Source organism: Excalfactoria chinensis, chromosome 2 (genome assembly GCF_039878825.1).
Source record: "Excalfactoria chinensis isolate bCotChi1 chromosome 2, bCotChi1.hap2, whole genome shotgun sequence".
Taxonomy (NCBI): Eukaryota; Metazoa; Chordata; class Aves; order Galliformes; family Phasianidae; genus Excalfactoria; species Excalfactoria chinensis.
This window is the reverse complement of record NC_092826.1, coordinates 18,665,484-18,691,779: the sequence shown is the minus strand read 5'-3', so window position 1 is coordinate 18,691,779 and position 26,296 is coordinate 18,665,484. Positions and strand designations below refer to the sequence as shown.

The 26,296-nt window shown below is 39.7% G+C and overlaps 1 protein-coding gene across 1 annotated transcript; it reads right to left on the bottom strand.

Moving 5' to 3' along the window:
* On the bottom strand, window positions 1-24,634 carry DPYS (dihydropyrimidinase). The gene is made up of 10 exons (XM_072329050.1): window positions 24,534-24,634; window positions 23,557-23,817; window positions 20,763-20,921; window positions 18,794-18,973; window positions 18,102-18,291; window positions 13,551-13,707; window positions 12,173-12,314; window positions 11,537-11,679; window positions 2,242-2,449; window positions 1-72 (listed from the first exon to the last, which is right to left on the bottom strand). The coding sequence occupies exons 1-10, from the start codon at window positions 24,612-24,614 to the stop codon at window positions 1-3; spliced, it is 1,593 nt and encodes a 530-aa protein (XP_072185151.1). The 5' UTR covers window positions 24,615-24,634.
* Window positions 24,635-26,296: the final 1,662 nt, after the last annotated feature.

Below are 26,296 nucleotides of genomic sequence, written 5' to 3'. Positions count from 1 at the left end.
TTAGCTTGGTGCGGGTGTTGCTGAGACCGTGCCTGTGTATGGTTCTCTCTTAACAGGAATTGGCTGACAGACCTGCAATAAAGCATTTCAAACTTTAAAATATTATTTTTCTTCTTGCAATTGCTAACTCTACATAGCGAGAATAGCAGTCCTGAGATAGCCCAGCTTTGTATGTTATGCTACTTAATGATTTCATCCAACTTCTCTCTTGAAAAGGTCCCTTACTCTGAGATTAAACTTCTCAGTTCTCAGCTTTCACCAGGTGGTAGTTCAATCTGTCCAGGACCCTACCAAAGCAACTCTAAAACCATTTTTCTAACAAGCAACTGAGCATGTTCTACCTCAATTTATTGATGCTTCTCTCTTCCTTAATCTAAACAGATCTCAGAATGGAAAAATCCCAGAGATTGTGGCTTATAAATAATCAAGAAAAAGAAATCACGATCATAAATCAACTATCTGCAGGATTTGGTTGTTTCTGTATATACATTTAGTATTTTTTCAGCTACTTCAGGGTATTTCAGGAGAGAAGATGCAGAGCTTGCCAGAAGAGCTGACTCATTGCCCATTCACAGTATAAGATTGTTCTTCATTACTATGTTCACACTTCCCAGTGATGCTCTTGCTACATATAAGAGTTAAGTGAACATCAAGGAAACAAAGCCACTCCTGCCCTGTGTGGCTTTCTACCATACACCACCCTGATTACACAGAATATTGAGCTGGTAGAACATTCACTTGTTAAGTAATTTCCTTAAGGGAAATTTCTCCCAGGCTTTGATGGGAAACAGAAACCACAAAATTCAATGAAGTTTTAAAATTCTGTGTTTGCCAAATTTCTCACAAATTTTAATTTAGTTTTGATACTGATCTTCCTCTCACAAAGGATATAAAGCTTTACTAGTGATACCGGGATCTAGGTTCACTAATAATCAGCTATGCTGGAGGAAGAACTTAATTGTCATTTAGTCCTATTACTAGAAAAGGAATGCCCTAAGTCTTTTCTAGTGTAATGCCAGTACAAATCTGGTTTCAGTGGCTAGTTTCTATTAACGTTACCTGGCATTTATATTGCATTGAAAGCTAAAGGAACTAACATTGCACAACAAAGAAGGTGCAATAATCATAAGCAGTTCTCATTAACAAAATACCAAACATCTTTGGTGCCCAGTGGATTAAACAGACTCACAGGCAAACAGAACATTGTGCATGATACATATCCAAAGGATGCTTAGAAAACCCAAACATGCATCACTTATTTACCATTTCTAGCTTCCAGAGAAAAACTGCATGCTCATGAAAGGGCTTCTTTGCCTATCCCCTGAAGTGTAGTACACCTATTGGCTAGTGGACAGGCCACCAGCTCACAGGAGAGTGTGATGTCCTAAGGAAAACTACAGTGATTTTCGCACGCCTTTCAGAGTCCAACAAGACAACCCTGAGATGTAATGTATAGAATTATCTTGGCAGCATTTCAAAGAATCAGATCTCACACTGATGTTGGTCTAATATAAATTCTAGATCCTGCAGTGAATTCTAATGATTCAGGTTGTGATTTTCAATCATAATTAGTCTGGGTGCTCTTGAAAATTCTACCCATAATGAGAAACACTAATGCCTCAAAAACATTCTTCATGAATGCCTGCATGGCAAATAGGCACTGAAAATTTAATCTGCTTTGATTTTGAATTCTTTTTCTTTAAAAAAAGACAGAACAAGAGGTTGAACAACAAGCTTGGTCCAGCTGCATGTTTGCACGTGTTCAGTTTTTAACATATTCTTGCTGGAACAGAGCTAAGTGTTCAATATTTTACAAGGTTTAACTCTAAATATCTGATCTCTTCCTCCAGTCTAAGCTTTTGTCATGGTTTTTCTTTTGTTCCTGAGTATAATGCTGAGCCTTTGTGATTTCCAGTGAAAATAGTGGTGAAACATAGGAAGTAGTCAGACTGCCCAGGTGCAAAATATTTTGGCCAATTTTACTGCAGATGGGACTTATTTAAAAGTACCTAGACTTTGTCTACAAGCTATATAGACTATCCTGAGAGCAGGAACTCATCTATGATATTTCTCTGTAATATAAAGAACAATAAAAATTGATTCCTTAGTTTAATTTCCTCCCACCTCAGTGGATTTTGATTAGTAAGCGAAATTGCCATTGAATCCCCAAACCTCTGTTCCCAAGAGCTAGTTAGTCTCATGTTCTAGAAAGCATTACAAAGATTTATTATTTTAATTAACCTCCTGCCGCTGCTTGACTCGTTCATAGACATATGGAGGGAATGGTGGACGAGAGACGTATTTGCCTTGTCCTGCTGTGACATTGAAAACTCCGTCTTGATAAACCACTTTGCCTCTTGAAATTGTTGCAACGGGGACTCCATGACAGACCATTCCTTCAAACACATTGAAGTTGTTGGCCTGGTGATGTGTCTTTGCAGATATTGTCCTGGGTTTATAAAAACAAAACAACCACAAAAATTACTATGACCCTTGCATTATGAAATTCTAAGAAATTGATAGTGGAAGATTTAGCAGCATTATTAAGCTATGACATTGGAGAGTACATCATGGAATAGCTGTAAAAATAGAATAGAGCATTAACATTTCATTGAACGGTAATTGCATTTCAAAAGAATAAAGAGGGAGTCAAAAGGACAGAACTTTGCAGCCTTGAAACACAAAATTTTCCACTAGAAAGAGATTAGCAAGAAAACAAGAAAGAAAGAAAGACAACCAACAGGTTGTAATATTTTATTTGGATAACATGATTGAATTTTGCCTTATCAAGGAAATATCTATGCACAATAAGGTCAGAAAAAGCTCTGACCTCTTAGATGGAATGACTTGCAATTTAAAGTTTGAAAGGTATGGCTGCAGTGTTTCAAAGACTGAGACTCACAAATAAGGCAGAGGCCATTTAAGTGGAAATTTAGTAGATGGTAATGAATTTTGGTAACTCCTAATGTGAATTGGTTTGATCCAGTGACACACAGCCTAAATATCTCTATGCTGTCAAATAATAATCACACTCCTACATACCTTTCCTCCAAGGGCACTAAGCAAATATAACATTAGATCTCAACTATATCATTCTGAGCTACAGTATTAGTGCTTTGTGTATGCACAGACCACATTCTTTATCTTCAGAATTTTTCTAGCAAATTTCTCTAATGCTAACTGGCTACATGAAAGTCAGACAGCTGGCGTTGTATTTGGAAATGCAGGCCGCATATAATTCCTTAGCTATTTCTCTTATTTCTATTTTATCTACTAAGCTACTTACTATCTACTGTGTCTAAAACTGGTCACGAGATTTTGATATTTATTTAATATCTGTTTCCAAGCTTAAGATTATTATTTTTTAATTTATAAAGTTCATATTTTTGTTGCTATCTGTAATTTCCGAAAGGAGGGATGTGTTTTGTTGAGCATTCAGAATTTTCCATAATGAGTACACGGTAAAAAAAAACCTGTCATGAACGTGTAGCACTATTACTATCTCAGACATGGTATCTTTTGCAAAATAATGTTCAAAGTAATAACTTACATGAAAAGTCAACAGATCAAAATATTAATATATCTCGAAAATCATTATTAAAATTTTTAATTAACGTATTTATAAAAATAAGAAAGTAACAAAATATCTTTCTTGAAGGTAATCAAGTATTGTATATTTTAGATGACTACTTGTATATAGTAAAACTTAATACTAAAAGGATACATATTTTGCCTTTCCTGATCTACTGAACTATAAGAAGTTTGTTCTACTTAGGAAAACGTCCAGCTCTCAGTTGCAACTGACTTTTCAGATGTTGTATACACAAAAATATTCTCTATGTCCAATCTGTCCATAGGAAAAAAAAAAACAAAACTCTTTCTTATTCAGCATAGCTTGGACATCATTAAACTTATGCATTCCTACTCTCCAGAGCAGGAATCACATTGTAAAATCATGGCAGAAAGAGCAAGCAATTAAAGTCAGATGTCCCTTGTATTCACCAATCCCATGAATACCTGTTGAACAAGTTTATCAGTGGGTGTTATAACAGCCCTGCAAAGAGCTGGTGAATGTTTTCCTCTGGCTTATTGCATTACACTTATGGGTCCAATTGCTAGAACAGTAAGTAAGAATTACTATAATATAATTATCTTCAGCATTCTCTGGGCATACCTCCTATCTATTTGAAGGCAAGTGCTGCGACATAAAAAGAAAAATGGAAAAAGTACTTTGAGCAAATGAACAGAAAAATAAGCAAGATCCTTCAGCTCAACAAACAAGCTGTTTAAATGTGCTAGAGCAGGACCACTGGAGGTAAAAATGCCTCAAAGGCATGTCCTTAACAGATATGTAGAAAACTAATAGAAGTTAGTGCATTTGAAAGAAATATCCATTTGTACAGGTAAAACCTGCAATATGAGAAAATAGATTTCCCAGAGATTCTCTCAATAACAAACTTGTACAGAATTAATTTATAACTCTTCTCTTGAAACAAGACTTCGATCATGCTACCCTTTCTGAAGGTTAAGTGCAGTCTCCCTTATGGAGTTCACCAAAATTCACCTATGTTTAGGTTTTTAATGGAAGTGACAGTTTCAGGTAGGAAGGCAGCAATGAATTAAAACAAAGACTGTATGGTTGGGTCTGGAGCTCACATCTCAAACACCTTTTGCAGCACCCTGTGCAATGCTGTATCAGCCATCTTAGTAACAAGCAGCCTGCTGGAAAGCTCGATGAAATTCCAGTATTTGCTCTGAAACTGAATGCTATTGTTCCTCAGTTAATGGCAAGAACATCTGAAACAATTAATTAACTGAAAGTAGGTTGACGTCATAGTGAAGTAAGAGTGTAATGGTTACCTCCAGCATCCTAAGTGATGTCTGACACAAGGCATCATTCAGTGTGAGAAAGCAGATTTGAGTCTAGGCTTCAAAAATTCAAATGGCAAATTTTATCAATTTCACACAGTTCTCTAGTTCTTGCTATAAATTACAGAGGTTCTTGTTGCAAATAACCTTTCCTCAAATGGAGACAGAGATCAGAATGATTACTTCAAGATTTTAAATAATATACTTTATGAAGAGGATACTGCAAAGACATCAGGCTCTGTTTTTTTTCCTATTTATATCAGTGTTCTTATGTAATTCACTTCAGCTGGGTTTGATACCGCTGCCTTGCAAACAGATTTCAGGCAATCAGTTAAAGAAAAAATGATATTCCCCAAGAATCAAAGAGGAAGACTTACTTCTGAGATTGTCCTTTCTTTTCAATTCAGTGCATCTATCCAACCAATTTACAGTCAAAAAGCAATTCTTCTATAGCCAAAGGCAATTCAGTGTGTAGTAACCTTGTACTTATTTATGTTCTACGTGAGGAAGGGCTTTACAGCCATTCACAGAATACAATATCTAAATCAACTAGAAACAGAAGTTTGAAACTTAGAAAAGAGCATCAGATTAGACTTCTGTGTGAAAAGATTGTAATGCTGTAGTGTGATATTCAGGAGAGTACAGGCAGTCAACCCAGAAGCTATGCACTTCGTAAGTCCTGAAGCTTTGTAAAAAACTAGAGTTGCTAGATTGCAAGTCAGTCACAATCCAGGAGCATCACAAACATGTCTAAGCCCCCATCAGAGCCTGAAACACTGAATAGTGAGTTACAGTCAAGCAAGAAGGGCATCCACATGAAGGGAAGCAAGCATGACATTAGGGTAATCTTCGACACCTCATAATGCATGGGAAATGAAGATACATTGGCTTAGTAAAGGTAGATCCATTAGACTAAAGTGAGCTCTAGGACCTAAACTTTAACTGATGTGAGAATTCTATCTCTGTAGTTTTCAAGAGGGGGCATAAGAAACTGAATAACATAATTTCAGTGGAAACTGGATGCAGACCTGACATGCTTTAATACTCCAGGCACAGGAATACAAAGGGATTCTGTTGCCAAGGGCCCCTAGGCAAGAACAGCTGTTGAACACCTCATCAGAGTGGAGGGACACAGATTTTATAATTACTTAAGTGAAAACATAGTAATAAAGGAAGCTAAAATGACCTGAGTCCATTTCTGAAAGCTGCTTTGCTGACAACTCCTATAGAAAACTAACTTATGTTAAAGGAAGTATTTGAGATATAAGCAACTTCTCTCAGAGCTTGCAATAAAATATCTTTACACTTTTCAGAGCTGAGGGCAGGTGAGAAACTCCAGTTTGCTGAGGCAAATATCAGGCTCTGTGATTCGCTCCTTCACATTACTTCAGCTACCTTCACATTTGCCATAGTGTTAACTTCCTTTCCTGAAATCTAGTCAAAAATATGTTTCTGGTTCACCTTCCCATGCTGTCCTGAGGCACCATTCATTTATAAAGATAAGTAAACTGGACCTTCTCAAAGAGACAGTTTTACTACAAAGAAAAGGAAAGAAATAAACAGAAAAAAGGACAGATCTATGTGGGTTAAAAAGCTGACAACCCATTTTGTATTAAGTAATTGTTATGACTGCACATACGAACTTATGCAAGCAACACTTAGAAAAGTTACATACCAAGATGCTTACAAATATGCCTAAATAAACAGTCTTTGAGTAGTTGTAGGAAGTGAGAGGATTTGTGGATAAAATAGAATTGCTAGAAGGGATAGGAAGTAAGTGATTAGGAGCTCTTTGTCATGGTGGCATATCTGAGGGACAGGATCTTTGTTTTATGGATTCTTATCTTCTAAGATGCACCATTTTAAGATGGGCAGAGAATGACAACCAGATGATTTCTCTGATTACAGTAAGCAACAAATTTGTCAACAATACCATCAGTCTGCTCCTATCAATCACTCCAAGTGAAAATTGCCAAACTGTATGATGGGCAGGAGGGAAATAGCAATGAGAAATTAAGCTTGCAGGAAAGGATAGAGAGGAAAATAGAAAAGAATCTATTCAAAGACTAAAGACACAGACATGACTCCTGGAGGGAAAATGACAAGCTTACATGAGGAGAAAATGAGAAATAATATTTTGTTTCTCGGTAACATTGCTAAGATTCAGTTCACCAAAGAGAGCAGTTGACATTTGGTGAGACAGCAAGTTACTACGGAAACATACATCTCGCTCTCTTATAGAGGTGTACTTTGTTACAGTTCATAGAACCAGAGTCACTGTAGTTGAAAAGCATCTCCAGAGATCATCCTTCTCCATGCAATGGTCAGGGTCAGCCACAGCAGGTTGCTTAGGGCTGTGCCCAGGCAGGCTTTGAGTATCTCAAAGGATGTGGACTTCAAAATGTTTATTGGCAAACAATCTGACCAGCTTTATTCATTCTTTCTTCATGCTCTCTAGATTTTTGATCTAGATGCCCCTTAGGTTTTTGACAGGAAGTCTGGGATTCTAGTGAAATAGCATACACTCATGCATGCACAGGCTTGTACTTGTGCAGAAGAATATGGAGCTATTGAAAGTGCTGGGACATACTTGTCCTATGCATACATATTGGTACGCTACATTATTTCATTTTGCCTAATTCAGTCTAGATGAGATTATCCATTTACTCAGTATTCAATATTATGATCATTCATCAAAAGAATAAGACAGATACAGCATTATTTATTCTAACCGTCAATGTACCCTGTTGGTTTTTTTTCCTCTTGCACTGCATGAAAAATTACAAGCAATAGTTTAGCGTAGAGTCCTTAAATGTTGTTACGTGTCCCCACCTAACTCCTTCATCCTGGGCACCCCCTTCCAGCAACTGTGAATCTGGGACTGCAGCTGTCACTGCTGGGCTTGGCATTGAGTCCAGCTCCCTTGGCACATGCTGGGCATTCCAGAGGGCCACTCCAGAGACAAGGAGGATGAGGTGAGAGATTACTGCCTGCACAACTCTCTGCCTTTACATTTGAAAGTGGCCCAACTTTGAGACTGTACTGGCTAAGTGGGAAATCAATGGTGAGGAAAGCTTCCCAGACAGCATGCTGTTATAACAAAGTGCCTTGATAATTTAACTGGACTTAGTTAAATCCCATACAAGATTTTTTTCTACCTATGGATGTTTTCAAGTTTTGTTCTGATCTTGCCTGCAGGGCCTGACCCAGGATTTATCTGCAATGCTCTGACAGGTTGCAGTTAGTTTATTGAGCCCTACCAGCATCCAGGATCTGAATATCTCTTCCAAGATTTAGCACCATCTTTAGAAGGGATGCTCAACTTTTTCCACAGTCTGAGTTGGGTACTCAGTATTTAGATTTGTTGCAGAGCACTTCTGACATAAGCCTAAGAGATTTCATATTCTTTCTTGCTTCCAAATAGCAAAGGTATCAGCTACAGAGGACACTGGCTTGCTGTCAGGTTTATCCAGCAGTTCTCACAGAAAAAATGCGTGTGTGTACTTGGGATGCTGAGGGCATTGATACCCACAAGGTGACTGATGTTTGGTAGTACATAGCTGCAATAAACCACTTGGTCCCTTCAGAATTTGTTCTAAAGATGACATGAGTATAAGAAAGCTATGAAATAGACCTAACCTTGTGGAGCTCACAACCCATCTTTTCTAATGCAGTTTCTAATGATTTTGTACTTCAAGTGTTTCTTTCCAATTCTGCTTGCTTTCATGTTGACCCACTAAAACCAGTATTTGAAAACCCTGAAATACACCAACAAATCTGATAATTGTTCCTACATTTTCTGCAGAAATCCTGCAAAAATAGGCCAGTGTATGATCCCTGTAAATAAAGCCTCAGCAAAAGCAGAATAGTGCTGGATGTAGAACCTTCAATTGCAACTCCTTCTAGCTTGCAAAGCTGTCATACTGAATTCACCAGGCTTTTGCAACCTAGAAAAGGAATGTCCTGAATGCCCAGATAGTACCCATCATCTTGCTATTGTGCAATGATGTGGAAGGTGAAAGGCAGCTGATTTTGTAGGAATTTAAGAGTTTACATTTTGAAGAGCTTCACTGTTACAAAATGATTTCAGAATCCTCTGCCAGACTGTGGTAACACCATACCAGTTATTCAAAGCAATGCTTCAGAAATTGCCTAACTATCTGAACTATTATCAGCCAGAATTTTATGACTACAGCAATACAGCATCAAGCCAGAACTGTAAAATTACATTTTCATATCTTAAAAGATTTAGGTCTGCAAATGTGAAACACAGTTATCATCGAAACAGGAAGGAGTCTGTAAGAAAGAGGAACAGGCCTATTATGAAATCAAAAACTAATATCCAGATGCAACAAAAGCATATGAGGCTGCAGGTTGTGTAATATCTCATATGGTTTAAGTCAGTTAGCTAGATCCCTTTTTTTTCTGCTTGGCTGTTTGTGCCCTCTTCAGGATTTATAGTGAAATGAATAGACAAGCACTAGATTTATTTATACTTAGTCATAGAGTTCACACGATTGTACTTGCACAGTGGCTTGTTCTCAGCAAAGCCAAAGGGATAAACAATGGGAAATGTACAGCTCAGGAGGATGAATAAAAACAAAACCGTTGATTCAACTTAAAATCAGCTTGCTCAGTAAGAAAATGCAGTTTAATTTCTGAAAAACTATTCAAAGAAAAACTGTATCTTCAAAGCTGCAATGGGCAAAAGTTATAAGAGAACTATCAGGACAGTGAAGGGAGGCAGAAGGAACATCTGGGAGGCTAAAGATAAATAACTTTAGGAGCTGACAAAGCACCTTGAGAACAATGTCTTAACCCTACTTCTAGTCTCATTTGTCCCCAGGCAGAGCAGAAGTGAGCTCTAAAAAGAAACCTTCAAGTTTTGTGTTTCTTTTTTTTTTTTTTTCTTTTTTTCTTTTTTTAAATCAGAGTTTATAACTCCACTGTCCTAAAAAAGCTCATTGTTAGGATCCAAAGTGCTTGCTCAACATGCCAGAAGGCATAATGCACATGAACTATTCAATACCCAGCAGCAAAATCTCTCTGACCCAGCACAGGGCAGGACTCTGTGTTGATTAAGACTGACACTCTTGAAACTTCTGCTGGTATTTACAGCTTTTTGTGGGACTTCTGAATAGCTAGTTTCATGTCCTCAAGCTTTGCAGCTTGAAATACAGATTGCTTTTTCCTGTCACTCTGTATGGTTTTGCTACTCATGAGTATACTGAAATGCCTGAAATTCAAAAACCAGAAGTCTAGAAAATAGTGTATATGTAAGGTGAATGTAGGGCTTTTTACTTCCATTTGGTTTCTGAGCCTCAGATTTATCTACTTATGTTTCCAAACTTTGCTTTACTGCTTTACAATCAAAGAAGTCTTCAATTCTGTTTTTGTTTGGTTTTTTAAACAAAGGCTGAAAATCTATTGCAATTTCTGTAGTTAAAACAGCTCAGGTTTTAGGAGCATGAAACACTCTTGATGAAAGCTGGCCATGCTGCTATCATGCTGTCTCAACTCAAATGTCATTGTATGCTCATGCTGCTTACTGAAGCAAAGCCTGACACCAAAGCACCAGCCTGGCATACCTCCTGATCAGCTGCTGGTATATGCATGGCTGAATGTGGTCTGACTTTGTACTCAACTGCTTAATGCCTGCAGATTTAAGGTAACTCGATTGGAGGTCAGACAGGAGAAATGCACTCACACAGCCCATAGGCATCTCAGCTGATATTAGCAACTCCCAAAGGCGAGCTGTGTCTGACAGCTTGCTCTCAAACCATTTTCATGCAGTTTAGACTGCTCTTATACCAGAGTGGGTGTAAGAGCCAAGTGAAATACTCAAGAGATTCTTGAGATACTTACAGTGACCTGATCATGGATTTGGCTTTGGGTGTGAATAAATCTGAAGACGTGAATGATGGTGAATGGTGTGGTGTAACTGAATGTCTTTTGAAGCATAAATGCACCATGGCATCAGGCTATGCAGGGCAAGAGATTGTCATACCTTTTGTGCTTCTGTAGCTGCTGTGATAAGTTCTACTTATGCAGACTTACTGGGCACAAAGTCAGAAAATTCTATAAATAAAGGTATAAGCACGTACAGTTTGAGCTTCAGAACTAGGCTCACATATGGCTTTATCACTGTATTTGCTCTGCTAGCTAGGAAGGAGACAAGGAGACATTATCAGGTCAGGACCCCATACTAATGATTCTAACCACCTCTGAATGTGTTTGAAATAGCTGTAAGCTCAAAACACAAGCTTGTGATGGGTCACTCTGCAGGAACACAGGCTTCCCTCCCTGCTTTTTGTAGTGGAAGGGAGCTAAACATAGTCAAGCACTTAACTAAGTGGTTATCTCTAAGATCCTAAAGTGGTTATTTTTACTGTTAGGATACCATGCCCTGATAGTATAATGTATGGATCTTGTTATTTTTGTGCTTGGTCAGCAATTTGGGTGATTTTTTTAAGGCCATCTAGAGATCAAGGATCTCTGCTTCTATACACACCGTAGGAGTCAAATAAATAACCTGTAAATAATTCACATGAAGTACAATTGGAAAAATGCCTTACTCTCCCCAAAGGTTTATTGCTACAAAAATGGACTGAGGTATTTTTTCCTGCAGAGGAGCTGGATGGAAGGAAAAACAACCTCCCCTACATACCTTGTAGCTTCGGGATCCCAAATTACGATGTCTGCATCAGAACCCACAGCAATTCTTCCCTTCTTTGGGTAAAGGTTAAAGATCTTTGCTGCATTTGTGCTGGTAACAGCTACAAATCTGTTTTCGTCCATTTTTCCACTGTACTGAAGGAGAGTACACAAGAGTAAACTCACTGTTTTTTTAAATAAGGAATGTAAAAAATATCTGTGTCGATGAAAAGGCTGATCTCTACCAGAATCACAGCACCACATCAATTTACTGATGTGTTGAAAATAAATAAAAATGACTATTTGCCTCTGATGCACACCTAAAAAGGCACTTCCACCAAATATGATGACATTGCGTCAGTCTTCCTCATAACAAAAGGGAAAAAAAGACAAATTTAAAGATATGGCCATAGCTCAGAGTTAACTGGAGTCAAATTTCTTAGCTGGCTTCTGAATCTGTAGTTCTGCTGAGCAGTTTCCTCAGGAGACATAGCATCTCACAGGAATCTTGTTTTCGGAAAGTTGTGAGTTATCATATATGCTGTGATAAATACATTTGATAAATCTGAGAAGCTATTTATTTACTGAGACAGTGTGTTTTGTTGGGAACACCAATCACTTCCATTTTCAGACACCTTGATTTACTTACAACTCCTTTTTCCCACACTACTGACATCCTGTCTTCCACTCCATTCAGTCCATTAGGGATTTTGGTGAAATCATCCTTTCCCAGAGCTTTCTGGCATGTGTCGAAAGTGCAGTTGTCAGTCCCCACCACAGACAGGTCATCACTATGGAAAAACAAAGTTGATTATGAATTGGAGCATGTGTCAGACAGTGCTGCATAGGAAAATCTATTGCAAGGCTGGGTAGACACATCCAACCATCCTTCCTGCAAAGAAAAACTGAAAACATCCTGTCGACCAGTCTTTAACCCCATCCTCCAAGAGTATCTTCACACTGACTACCAGTTTCTCTTCAGAAAGCCCTCAGATAATACCAAGGACCAAAAAACCCACTTTTTCTTATGGATATTTGCATATGCCATAGGTGTTCCACAAATGGAGTACTGTCTTATTTTGCCCAGAGCAAGGGACTTGATTCCATCCCCACTTAGAACAATTTTGGACTGTTATCCCACATATTCCATGACTCATAGAGTATCCTGAGTTGGAAGTGACTCACAAGGATCATCAAACCCAACTTCTGGTTCCCCACAGGGCGATTCAAAATTCAAACCCGATATCTAACGACATTGTCCAAGTGATTCTTGAACTCTGGAAGGTTTGGTGCCATTGAATGCTGTTGTGGAGGGCCTCTTCCAGTGCCAGACAACCATCTTGGTGAAGAACCTTATCCTAATCCTCACCCTAATACTCCCCTAACAAAGCTCCATGCTGTCCCCTCTAAGTTACCCCAGATTTGCACAACCATCAGCCTCATTTTGTTAACTGCCAGTAACTGAAGAATCATAGAAGCATTTGAGTTGGAAGGGACATTCAAAACTCATCTAGTCCACTGCAATGAACAGGGACATCTATAGCTAGATCAGGTTGCTCGGAGCCCCATCCAGCCTGACCCTGAATGTCTTTGGGGACAGGGCATCTACCACCTCTCTAGGCAATACTTTGGTTCCTAATTCCTTCTGAAGCAGATGTCATGAAGTGGAATATATATTTCTGCTTTCAGAATACAGTGGGCTTAGTTTTTATGCAGCATCCGAATTTCAAGTGAAAAAAAATGAGTTGATATCAAAGCCCAGAACCTCTAATTATGACATCTTCTCACAAATTTCCCACCAACGTACAGCCTTCCTGTCCTCCTGAGACAGAAGGCCACAACAGTTCCAAGAAACAAAATTTGAGCAGTTTCTAATTTCTGTAACAAAATGGTGTTTTGTTTTCATCTACTGTTTCACCTTCCATTTCGCCTTCCTGATAATTCTGTACTTAGAAGATCTCCAGGGAATCAGACAGAATTTGCTCAGCATTTGTGCAACAGCTGTCAGTGTTTGTTCATTTGCTTACTTGGCCAGTAAGTTCATGAGGAAATCTGGAGTAGAAGGATCTGGACTCAGAGGAGGTGACATCACATGTGCTGCTGCATGAGCCCAGTCTTCATTCCAGTAGTTGGTACCATCAATGCCAAGACCAGCAGCAATAGGCTCCCCATAAACCACCTTTCCTAAAAGCACATAGAGCAATAGTATCATCACCAGGTTACATAAAAAGGCATGCCTTGTATTTTCCCTGTTTCAGAAATTTCTGGTGGTAATAGAATTTGAATGAATATTTTAAATTAAACGTCGATACGTGGAAGAACATAATAAACTAAGATTAACTAAGCTATAACACAGCATCTCTTTTCTGAGTATTCCGCTGGTGATTTCCCAATATATTTTCTCATAAGAACATTGCTTTGGAAAGCTTTTTAATTAAATTGTTGACAGATATATTATAATGGGTTTTACACACTGTTTTCTAAGCATTTGATTGAGATTTCAAAAGAAACACAATCCTGGGTTGCATTAATTATGTTCGAGATCCATATATTTCTTTCTGCTTGATGTTCTGAAATTATTGACTGTGTAACAATGTAATTTAATATATGCAGCAAACAGACCTTGCAAGGTGTTATGTTTAACTTTCAGGCTATAAATGCAGGCATGCTGACCAGGAAGAACAGCAGAGCACCAGGCATAAATTTTGAAAATAATATAAAAACATTTCCAAATTAAAAATCATAAATACATTCATTTTGTAAGTTATTTTCCCAACTTTATGTGTGTGGCATAGTATTCTAGATTTCTCCTATGAGGACCCCAATCTAAACCAGCTGTTAGCCTTTGGATAGAGCTAATATATTTTATGTATTTTTTCCCAAATGTGGGCTTAAAACTCATTAGAAGAAGATGGGAGCTGAAACAAGATATTTTCCTCCTTTAGGAGCTGATTCAGCCATGTTGCTGTTTTGTGGGCATAGCAGATAATGCTGCTAACCATTATGGTCTTCAAAACATCAGAGCCATCTGGGACCTCATGCACCCACTCACAGATATTATTTTGCCACTAGATATTATTTTGTGTGTGTGTGTGTTCTGAATGTAACTGAGGCATTCACTTTTACTACTGGAAAACAACAAATCAAACCATTGCCAATTTCACTCAGTGCATTAAGTTAAGTTCTGGTACTTCTGTAAGCTGCTACGCTTGCACAGGTAGCTTCTGAGAAGCTTAGTTCTTTTCAAAATGCTTTCTAATGCAGTAGTGCCATTTCTTGCTAGACTTGCAAAAAAGTCACATACCATTTTTGAGGTCTGTATTAAAACCTACAGTTCTACAGCTACTTCTACAAGACTTCCAAGACCTGCTCTGGCATTGCCATACTGTACATTTATTCCAAGACCACAATAGCACAACTCTGACCTAGATACTTCTTCTGAGCATTATCAATTTACTGTATCTAACTCATCATGCTCTGACATGCTGAACTGACATTGTGATACCTTGGCTTGGAGCTTCCAGTTCCAATTATCTGCACCACTGCAAGTTTTTTGGACTAAAAATCACTATTTAAGCCTTTGATTTAAAAAATCTTATTTTCATAATCAAAAGCACTGAACGTGAGGCTATCCACTTAAGCAATATGGACACCCAGTGACTGAGGAGGTTTGAATTGGATTTGTCTCTCTGAAACCTGTAGCTGTTATACCGATCTCTGTGGTACATTAGTGCTCTTCAGTAACTTCTTAATCAATGCTAGATTCCTTTTTCCTAAGGCATGTACTTCAATTAAGGCAGAAATTAATTATGAGAAGATGTTTTATATTGTGATGCATAAAGACAAGCATTTTGATAATTATGAACACAGGAAGCTACAAAATGCAATCTGCACAACAATAAGCATAAGTAATACCAATTCATTCTTTTTACACACTGAAGCAGCATAATGCAATAAAGCTATTTATCATACTGGCGCTGCAGCCTATTCTTACAACATGTCAGACAATATTTTACAGTATTTACTAACACCACTGTATTTTGTACTTGATTAGTGTGTAACAAACAACACCTCTTCTCTTAGGTCTTTTACGTTCACAGCCAGTGTTTTGTCTTTAACCTGGGTATTTTAACTGTTACAGCTTCTTATAGTTAACTTTGACATGAATGTCAGTGTTATGCCTATGCTTATGAATGTACAAATAACAGTACACTGATGGATAGAATTCACATCACCAGCAGCACTGTCATCTAGTGGAGAAATTTAATATAGCATAGTAGAAAAAATGTGCTACTAAAAAATAAGTTGGTAAGATTCTCTTATAAAACTCAATTATAGAAAAGTCTTAAAAGAAGTCATACTCAATACATATTCCACATAAACACTCCAATCTACTTTAGCTCACTGATGTCAGGCTGATTTTGGTTGTATTTTTGTCCAAGATCTCAAACTCTGTCTTTTGATATTAATAATACATGCCACTAGTTAAATGTCTGAAGTCAAGAAATGAGGAAACAGATCTGTATGCAATTCACATTAGGCGTGGTGAAAAGATAACAAGGACAGATAACCCATAAGAATTCAGGCATTTCTAATCGTGGGCTTCTGTTTTACCCCTTCTACTGACACAATGTCCCCGCAGTGCTGTGCTTCCACAGGCACTTACAGAAGAACACATGAAACAACCTAATCCCTACAACCTGTAGGCAGCTTTTAGTCTTCCCAACAGATGGTCAAGGGCATCAGACTAAACTGGCTGGCCAGAATTGTTTATGAACCTCGTAGTGCATGAACTAAGAAACCCTTCTCTGGAGGGAATTTAGACTTCTGGACACTGTCAATATCACCCTGACTTTTAAGTGCCCAGTAAATACATGTTCTCAGCATGTAATGGCACTGTCTGTACAAACATGGCGTTGTCACTGTTGCACAGTTTTTCCCCTAAATGGCTGGTATAGGCTTGAGTAGTATAAAATACTAGAATCATTTAGTTGGGAAAACCCTCTAAGATATCTAGTCCAATTCTCAATCCATCACCACCATGCCCACTAAACCATTCTCCCTAAGTGCTGCATCTACATTTTTCTTGAAAATGCTCCAGGGCTGATGAATCACTGACTCCACCATTGCCCTGGGCAGCCTCTTCTAAAGTCTTTCTGAGGACAATTTTTTTTCCTAATATGCAACCTGAACCTTTCCTGGTGCAGCTTATATCTACTACACCTCATCCTATAGCTAGTCACCTAGGAGAAGAGGCTGGCACTCCCCTTCCTACAACCTCCTTCAGGTAGTTGCTTGTCACAGGTTAACCGAAAATCTACCTGTGCCCATGACAGGGGCACAGCAGGCCTGCAGGGCCGCTGGACCAAAAGGAGAGGGAAAAAGAGAAAAGGAAAAGAAAACAGCGGCAACGACCTAAGGAGGCACACTTATTTACTAAATACTATATCGAAATACAGGATAACACAATATAATACAATATAATTGAAATTAAGGCTAACGAATCAAGTAAAATAGGAGAGAGAGTGAGTCCCGAAACTGAGAGGCCTACTGTAACTCTAGGCGAAATGGCTGGAATGCTCCAACACGCTCCCCCTGGCTGGCAGGATTTAAGAGAGCGAGTCCAGCCCTGAAGTGAGATTATATAGTGTCCTTGCCTTGTGACTTATCCCTGACCATGACGTTCTCTGGGATATGTAGTCTTCTTCTGTGAGCTGCACATTCAGTAAAATTATCCATGCTTTACATGATGTTATGATGTGGAATACTGATAGCAAAATTACAAAATTACAAAACCATGACATTGCTCTCTGTAGCTGGCTGCACATCTCCCTTTGAGTAGCAACACCTCTTAAGGTTATGATTGCAGCAGAGATTCATTTTGCCTTGATGTCAAGAGATTCCTTGCCTCAACCAATCTTCAGTAACTAATAGCCTGTAAGCTATGTAAGCTTCACTAAGATGATTGTATCTTAGATTGATTGTGCACATATCATTCTATAGACATAAATTAATGACCATGTCTGGGACAATGAGTAGGTTGAGGCTCCTTATTTCTTTGTTTCAAGTTGTTTAAAAAGCAAAGGGGTCTGCTCTGAACCTCATGACTAAAGAGCAGGGTCCAGGAAGGTCTCCTGAATGAATGTGTTTAACCCTATTCACTGAGCAGTGAATAATCAAACGTACTTTGCCATCTTGAATCTTGTTAAACCACTCTCTTATTTACAATTAAACTTTGATATCACTATTTTATACCAGTAAATATACTGCTGTTTCTCTCTTATGAAGTTAAAAGTATAATTCTATTTGTAACATCACATCATTTTTAGTACAATACTGTTCTGGCCACCACTTCAACTGTGAAGATTTAGCATGAAGGAGAAAAAGGCTGTTTTGGGGAGAAAGTCTCAGCCTCAGTATCTGTCCTTCCACAGTGCTTAGCTCCACACACACAGTTTAAACATCCCATTCCAAGGAGTTCATCCATGCTTTTAGGCTTAAGGCAGCCCTGCAGACTAAGACACTAATGACACTTCCTTCAATGCTACAGCCAAATATAAAATAATTAGGACTTTTACCTTCATTTCGTGCATTGGTTATCATCCTTGCTGAAGACTTACTCATCACATGGACTACAAAAAGGGGGCAGTTTACAGTATTTGCTATGGCAATTGCTCTATGCGTAGCTTCAGCTTCCACGTCTTCACTATGTGACAAAGCATGACCCTCAGGACCAGTTATCCCCATTGCCAGCAACTTCTTTGCGTTCTGGACATAAAAACATTTAAGAGTCAGTTAAAGTGAAACCATGGTATTGTGAACATGCAGCCTGCCAAATGGATCCTAAACCAGCTACTGCAGTAAGTTTGTAAAGGAACGGTGCTTTCTTTCTCAGATGATGTATTACTGTGCTACATAGGGTCAGGCATCATACACCTGACATGCAAATATTTGACCAAGAGCTTCCCCTTCAATCTGGCTCATGGAAGGCTTTGACTGATGCTTTCTTTATCAGCCAAGAATACATTACAAGTGCATATGTTATACGGCAAGTATAACTCCAATTGTAATGGAATCATTTGCTTCCTATCTGTATCAAACCCAGTATTCTAGGTTAAAATATCTATGCCCACCACAAAGATCCTTTGGGATCTCAGTCTTCAGTTCTTTGGAATTTAAATATGGGGAAAAAATGCCTTTCTCTGAAGTGCTTAGATAACAGGACAAGTTATATTCTTGACTTTGACAGACAAAACGTCAAATTGCCTACCTGTGCAATTAGCTCCCCATTCTCTGCATGAACTTGAGCAATTGTTCCAAGCTCCTTGCAACAGGAAAAAGCTGCATACAATTCCTCATCACTAAGCATGTATAAATCTTTATAGGCCATAAACATCTTGAAGGAATTGACACCTTTGTCTTCAACAAGATGTTTCATTTCTTCCTTCACCTGAAAGACAGCTAGCAATTCTCACAAAACAGCAATATAAAATTTTACCTGTTAACTTTCTACAAAGAAATTGGTATGAACAAGCAACCAGGCTTTACTCACCCATCAAAAATACGTTCAGTTCAAACAGCCCAAGTTACGTAAAGGCTGATTACTATTACTCTTGCATGAAATTGCTTCTTAAAGTACACAAACCAGTCCCTCTGCAGTGCAGATATTAGAAGGGATTTATTTATTTATTTTAAGACAAAGTAAAATTTTATTCCACTGAAAACTGTATGTTGAAAACACTCTAATACCAAAATCTATGCATTCAACTTGTAATACCTATCCATTAACTAGCTTAGAATCACCGAATCACAGAATGGCCTGGGTTGAAAAGGACCATAAAGATCATCCAGTTTCAACCCCCCTGCTATGTAAAGGGTCATCAACCACTAGAATTTGAGCTCTCCCTTCCCAGTAAAATGATGGTGACATTACTTCGTGCATATTTGTGATGTTATTACAGTTTCCATAGGCTTCTTTTGAAAAAGTAAAACGTTATATTTCATCTTATCTCTAGTAATCTGCTCAGAGCTGCCCAGGAAAACGGAAAGATAAGTAAAAAATTCACAGAAGGAAGACTTCTGTGTTGGAGCATTATCTTCAGCTGGAATTATCAGACAAATAAACGTCTGACACAAGACCTATTCTGGCACAAATATGGAAGAAAAAAGCTAATGTTCCTTTGGCATTTATTTTCTTTTCCACTAATTTTTACCAGTAAGGGAAGGAGCTCTGAAGAATGTATAACTTTAATCTAGACTTTAAATCCTACTGAGTGGATGGCAAATGAGAGGGGCATGTTTTATGCCTCCTGAAGGATAAAAATTAGAGGAAGCACCCTTACTTCATATTTTAAAATGAAATTTACTTAGTAGTTACTGATGAAAATTCTGTAAGGATCCAAAGTGGTCTAATATAATACGTGTCATGTTCAGATAGATGTCAAGCATCTGAAACGTTTATTTCCCTGGTGAAGCTTTCAGGCAATCAGCAAATTTTTACACAGTGATGATCCTTCCATACTTACACTCCAAAAAGGTTTTCTAGGTAATCCCATGTTTTAGAAATTCTTGCCTCCAACTCTGCTTTGCTTTAAGGTGATAAAACTTCAGTTACTCAAGATCAAAATTCTTCCTTTGCAAATAAAGCTAATCACCGTATTTTTCATATATGACCTTATTAATACACCACTACAATCCCTACCCCAAGATTTAACAGGAACACAGATTACTGAGTATTCAGACCGAAAAGGCCAAATTTATGCAAACACCTCTCGTCTAGTTGATCTCAGCTTTGCACAGCCTGCTTCCCTTTCCATTAAATACGTGCAATATTATCCAAGCATGTAGATTATCTGCAGAATCATATCACAGAATCATAGAATGGCCTGGGTTGAAAAAGATCATAATGATCATCTAGTTTCAACCCCCTGCTATGTGCAGGGTCGCCAGCCACCAGACCAGGCTGCCCAGAGCCACATCCAGCCTGGCCTTGAATGCCTCCAGGGATGGGGCATCCACAACCTCCCTGGGCAACCCGTTCCAGCGCGTCATCACCTTCTGTATGAAAAACTTTCTCTGCAGACATTTTTTTTCCTCCCAAATACATATATTTTATAAGGGTGTGGACTATTCTAGTCTGTACATACAAAAACATATTAACATTCATTTTCCCCCTGAGGACTAATTCCAAGCAGGTGTGGTACAGATTCATGGAACTGAAAAATGCCTGTAGTGTGTACCTTGTCGCTCCACCAGGTAACAGCCACATGCAGTGCATAGTCACAGCAAACCTTAGGGTCTGCCCAGCTTTTCCATTGATCAAAAGCTTCAATAAGAGAGCAGCCTTTCTGAGGAATGGCAAAGTCAATTATCATAGTGGTGCCTCCTGCTACAGCAGCCTGAAAACAAAGAAATAATATTTAGCAATCAGTGAGAAAAATAATGCACAATGTCTCCTGTGATCTCTGATTCCACGTACAGTAGATGGGTTCACAGAGAAAGATGAGCAACATCAGACTGTAGTCAACTTGAGATACGCAACCTCAGAGTCTGTTTGGTTGGAAAAACAAGCTGTGTAACAGAAAAGTGTTAAGGAATGGAGACGCAATGGAATAAATACCGTAACATTTTGTTTAGATATCTGCTGTGAAAATAAATCACCAAACTATTATCTAATACCAAAAGGATTTTAAAAGTATCTTAAAAGTATTTTTTTCTTTTGTTGCCAGATGGGTATAATTTAGAAAAACTGCACAGTAGACTCCCAAAAAGGTCGGATGCTTATAAGTCATCTCCTATTAAATAAGCATTTTATATACGTTACGAAGAATCAAAGCGCATTTTAACTAAGAGTCAGTAGTCACAGCCAGAAAACAAATCCTAGACTACTGGAAATTGCAAATATGGTAAATTATTTGCTGTAATTTCTGGACTCTTACAAATTAGCCAGAGAAATTCTCTCTCTTGCTCTGAACAGCATCCTTCTGAATAACAGTTACAAGCTATTCAGGTCAAAATAAACACAGTTCATGCTACATTACTCCATTTCTAAATTAACCCATTTCTTCTAAAGTGACACGTTTGACTCTGCCTTGGTAAAGCTCACAGATCCTTCTTTGTTTCTTTCGATTAAGAAAAAATATCTGGCTTGTCCCCACGCAGGTAAAGAACATTTTTGGTAATAGGTTGTTGTGTTCTGTGCATTTCAAATCACTGCCTTCATTCAGGCAATCAGAATTAAAACTGCAACTATGTCAGCATCTTTTGCAAACAAAAAGAAGTTCAGAGGGTGACACCTTTTGGTATCAGTGATGACCACAAACTCCAGACAGTTGTTCAAACTATCAGCCTTTTCTTTTTCTTTCTATCTTTCTTTCTATTTTTGCCCCAATAAAATACCTCAGCTTCTTAATTCTTAACTGAGATTTAAAATTAAAGAATATTTCTAAGTTTGAAGGTCAAGAAATGCCACAGGTTCTACAACTCCAACCAAAGAGATTTTTTTTTTCCTCCCTTAACATTTGTAAAAAGAAGCATTCCAGGCCTTCATTTATTCAGCTGAATGGATAAATCTTAGCTGATTATTACAGCAGTTGGAAGACAAATTTGCCTCCATGATTCTCCTGGCAAGATGCATGTTAGATGATAATCCTGGGTAAACAGCTGCAAACACTTTCCGTACTTTGACCTGGGTGAAGAAGGTCGACAATATCCAATTTTATGACACCTGATCACTGGACTGAAGCTAAAGCCTCCTGCTGGCCACCAAAGCCACTGACTGGACATCCTGTTCTGCATATGCGATCTGTGCTATTTGGACATCCTGTTCTCTGTATGCAGCTTTTGGAGCTCCTGTGTCCACTGCTTCTGGTGCAGTTAATTATTAATAAACTTAAATGTTAATTCAAATAATTCCTTTTTTTAAAAATGTTTTTACCTTTTCTTTCCTTTTTACTTTCCCTAATTTGGGATTCCATAGAGTAGGCATCTACATTTGAATTAATCCGAATCTATGGATCAATTTGGTGTCACTGGAAACAAATGGTCTTCAGAGAGAAATAAAGGCTTGTTGCAAAAACAGCTTTAAACCCCAAAACACTTTTTGTTAGAATGAGTTAATTTAACTTATTTCAACTATCTTAAAGAGGAAAACTAGTATTTTCACATTAGAAAACATCAGTGAATTCTGTTTCTTTACAAATGATTCACTGTTGCTTCCCCCTTCTATAGCAAACCACAGTTAAGCCATCCCTCACAGACAGGTTGTAGAAGGCTCTCTGAGAATGCTGCCTAACAGACCAGCCACTTCACAGGGCAATGTCATCTCTTCTGTGGGCAAAGGATTTCAACCTGTACAACAAAGTACGTATGTTACAAATTTCAGGGAGCTCTGTATGAGTATTTTACTCCATTGAGATGATGCACTGCTACTACTAATAACTGATACACTGCTAATGCAAGTAATACAACGAGATCAGGTGAAAATCTGAAAGAACTCCAGGTACAATAAATGGGAGAAAACAGGCATTTTTAAGAAAGTGTATTTGAACTGGTATTTGAACTTTCACCGAGACATTAGGGACAGAAGTGAATGACATGAAAAACTTGCATTCCTCCATGCTAACAGAGGGGAAAGATCAGGTTGCCACAGAAGTGCTCCCAGCATACTGGGGGAGTTGCACTGTTGCTTTAGTTAACCTTTGCTCTGAGAAGCATGAAGTCCATATTCCAAGGCGAGTTGCACTCGGCATGGTGACAGCCAGGGTAAATGACCATTCTTAACACTTGCCACTGGCAGCCAGCAAAGCCTTTGAAGGAGCCCAAATGACACACTGGTGCAATGCATCTTTGAGTATCCTGAGTGCCTATTACAGTGGCTGAACAAAGAAACAGCACAATTGCCTTTACTTTGAGGAATGCTATTTTCTCTCCATTAGCATTAATATTGCATAATCAGAAGACATGTTTCTTTCTGAGAAAGCCCAGATGCATGCAAAGAAATGCATATGCAGAGACGTGGTCGCACACACCCACCTTTGTTCCTGTATAGAAGTCATCTTTAGTCGTGGTGCCCATGAAAGGGAACTGCAAATGCGTGTGTGTATCAATGCCCCCAGGGATCACCAGCTTGTTGGTTGCATCCAGCACAGTGAGGCCATTGGGAGGCTTGGGGTTTAGGTTTGGTCCCACGTCCTGCACCACTCCTTCTTCCACATACACATCAGCCTCCACAGATTGGTCATCGTTCACAACTCTGCCACCCTTGATTAGAAGCCTCTCCTTTGGCATGGGAGGCTGGAAGACAGGGAATGCTCAGAAAACTGCTTATCGCTCAGCCTACCCTTCCCGTGTTATCTGCAAATGGCCCCAAAACACAATGTTGAGATATTTAAACAAGGATTGAGCCTGTGACCTTCAGCAGCTCCACCCACAGTCCTAGGGGAAGCGCCAATGACCGAGGGAGTGCAGTGTGCCGAAACACAAAGCCTGCCTATGGGCAGGAGGCCTGCTTCTGGGTATTTCTGCTGTTTCTACTTCTTTACCTAGAGATGGGAACCAGGCTTTCATGGGAGACCAGCTGTTTTCATGGCGCTTACTCCAGCCCTGCCCTTTGCACTGTGGAGTTGGTAACATAGTGGGCAGCTTTGGAAGCCTGGCTGTCCACAGGTGTGTGACGCCCAAAGATGACCCGAGCTCTGCAGTGGCACTGAGGAAGCCAAGGGTGCCATGAGCTCCCCATCAGGCCAGCCGGGAGCCCATGGGTGCCCCAAGGGCTCTGCACCCACAGGTCTGTGTGCAGGAGCTGCCCAAATCCCCGCCAGGGGGCACAGGCTGTCAGCAGTCCCAAACTGCACCCTGGAAGACACTGAGGGGAAAGGCGTGCTATCTGGGGTCCCGGGCACCACACCCTTCCCGCAGATACCACTACTCAGCTCGTCAGAACGACCGTTGGCTGGAGGAGAAAAGCCCTTCGGGTCGCTTTTCTGGTCGCTGCCGAGGCCTCCCCTCACCTCGGCCGGCGGAGTCTGGCCATAGTCAAAAGACCACATAAAAACGATCTTCCGGCAGTTGTTGCCCTGAGCCATCATCATGCCTGCTGCGCTGCGCTGCCCCCGCCCGCTGCCCCGATCCCCCTGCGCGCTCTGTTCCCGCACAACGGCCGGGGGCCCCACCCGACCCGGCCCAACCCGGCCCGGCCCCGCGGGCAGCAGCGGCCGACGGAGGCCGGCATCGGCCTGGCCCGGCTGCGTGGAGAACCGCGGGGACGGCAGGCAGGGAAGCTGGGGGAGGAGGCTGGGAAAGTGCTGTGTGAGCCTGCTGGGAAGTACAGCCTGGGCCTGGAATGAGAGATGGAAGGTAACAGCAAGGGGGTTAGAAAACGATCTGAAAACTTGGCCTAAAATAAAAGGGGAGAATCACTGTGTAGTTATTTATAAATACTGTTACTACTTTATAGTCTGTTTTGCTATCCATCTCCTGTTTTGTGCAGGCAGGCACTGCATCACCCCAGTGGCGCATTCTGTGCCCTTTGGTTCAGCTGGCACCAAAACCCCCTGCCCTCAGCACAGGGCTCTGCTGTATGATTAGCCAGATGATAAGGGGGCAGACAGACCCCAGAGGAGGTTGAACTGTGGTACTCTAAGGCAGGAGCTGTGAATATTAGAGAGTGACAATAGAAAAGAGGCCCAGGTGGGCACAGAAATGGGGTAACAGGGGTCTGTAACTTTGGATCTCCGCTGTTACTTGCTGAAAGAGCAATGTTTTGCTTTGTGTAAAAGAAGTGACATCTGGCTGCAAAGGCAAGAGGCATGCTGGTAGGTTGCAGCGGTCAAACTCCCATGTACGCCCCAATGAATATTGAATGACTATGTCAACAAGTTAAGTATTTATTGGCATAACTTCATCCTGAATGCCCCAACTCAGTGCCCAAATCACCAACTGAAAATAGTCACTTTTTATTTCTCCTTTGCCAATGAATATTTAGTGATTTCTAGAAAATGAGTTTCCACATGACAGACCGGGATAATCATCTCCATTGCTCTGGGGCTAGTGATAGTGGTGCTATCTCTGCTTTGCTCAAATCCTTATTCCAAATGGAGCCAAGGTTGATTTGAAGTCAGGCCCACCACATCACATCGCTCTGTGGTAAAGCTTCAGGACATTCGGTTCCCTTTTTTAGTGCGTCTCGTGCAGGAATTAGCTGACGTAACTAAAGACACCCAAAGGCACGGAGTAGCATGGCTCCAAAGCCTACTTTTCTCTTTTTCTGAAAGGCATCAGTTCCGAGCTCCACTCTCCCTCCTGACATTTCTTCCTGGCTCTGTTTAGGCTTTGTAGGCTCTTCAGTGTCTACATTTGTAACTTCCAGCCCAGCTCAGATCATCCCACAAACTGGCAAGGTAATTGAGAATGAAGGCCTTAATACTGTTGTGTGTAAGAGAACTGGATCTGTCCCACAGGTCGTTTTAAACACATTAAATAGATAATGACATTCTGTCTAAGCGGTTCTTTTATTTAGTCCATTTGGACAAACAAGATAATCTCACATCAACGGCATTTATGGAAATTTGGTAAATATTTAATATTTGAGAGCTCATCTGTCCCTGGGCAGAACGGTCTCAAATATCACTTGTGAGATAGAAATAATTCCTTTAATACTGCAGGAAGACAACTGGCCCCATATTCTTAGTCACTGCTGAGAACTTGATGCCGCAACAAGGACTCCAGATCCTGATTAGCAATGTAACCTTCACTTACCCACAAAACATTTTAC

What these genes read in the sequence shown, in the direction of transcription:
- DPYS (XM_072329050.1), bottom strand. Translation starts at nt 24,614, where the DNA reads ATGATGATGGCTCAGGGCAACAACTGCCGGAAGATCGTTTTTATGTGG. An exon ending in ATGGGGAGCTAATTGCACAG is followed by an intron (nt 18,292 to 18,793) that starts GTAGGCAATTTG and finishes TTTTATGTCCAG; the next exon opens with AACGCAAAGAAGTTGCTGGC. An exon ending in TGGGATCCCGAAGCTACAAG is followed by an intron (nt 2,450 to 11,536) that starts GTATGTAGGGGA and finishes TTATAAACCCAG; the next exon opens with GACAATATCTGCAAAGACAC.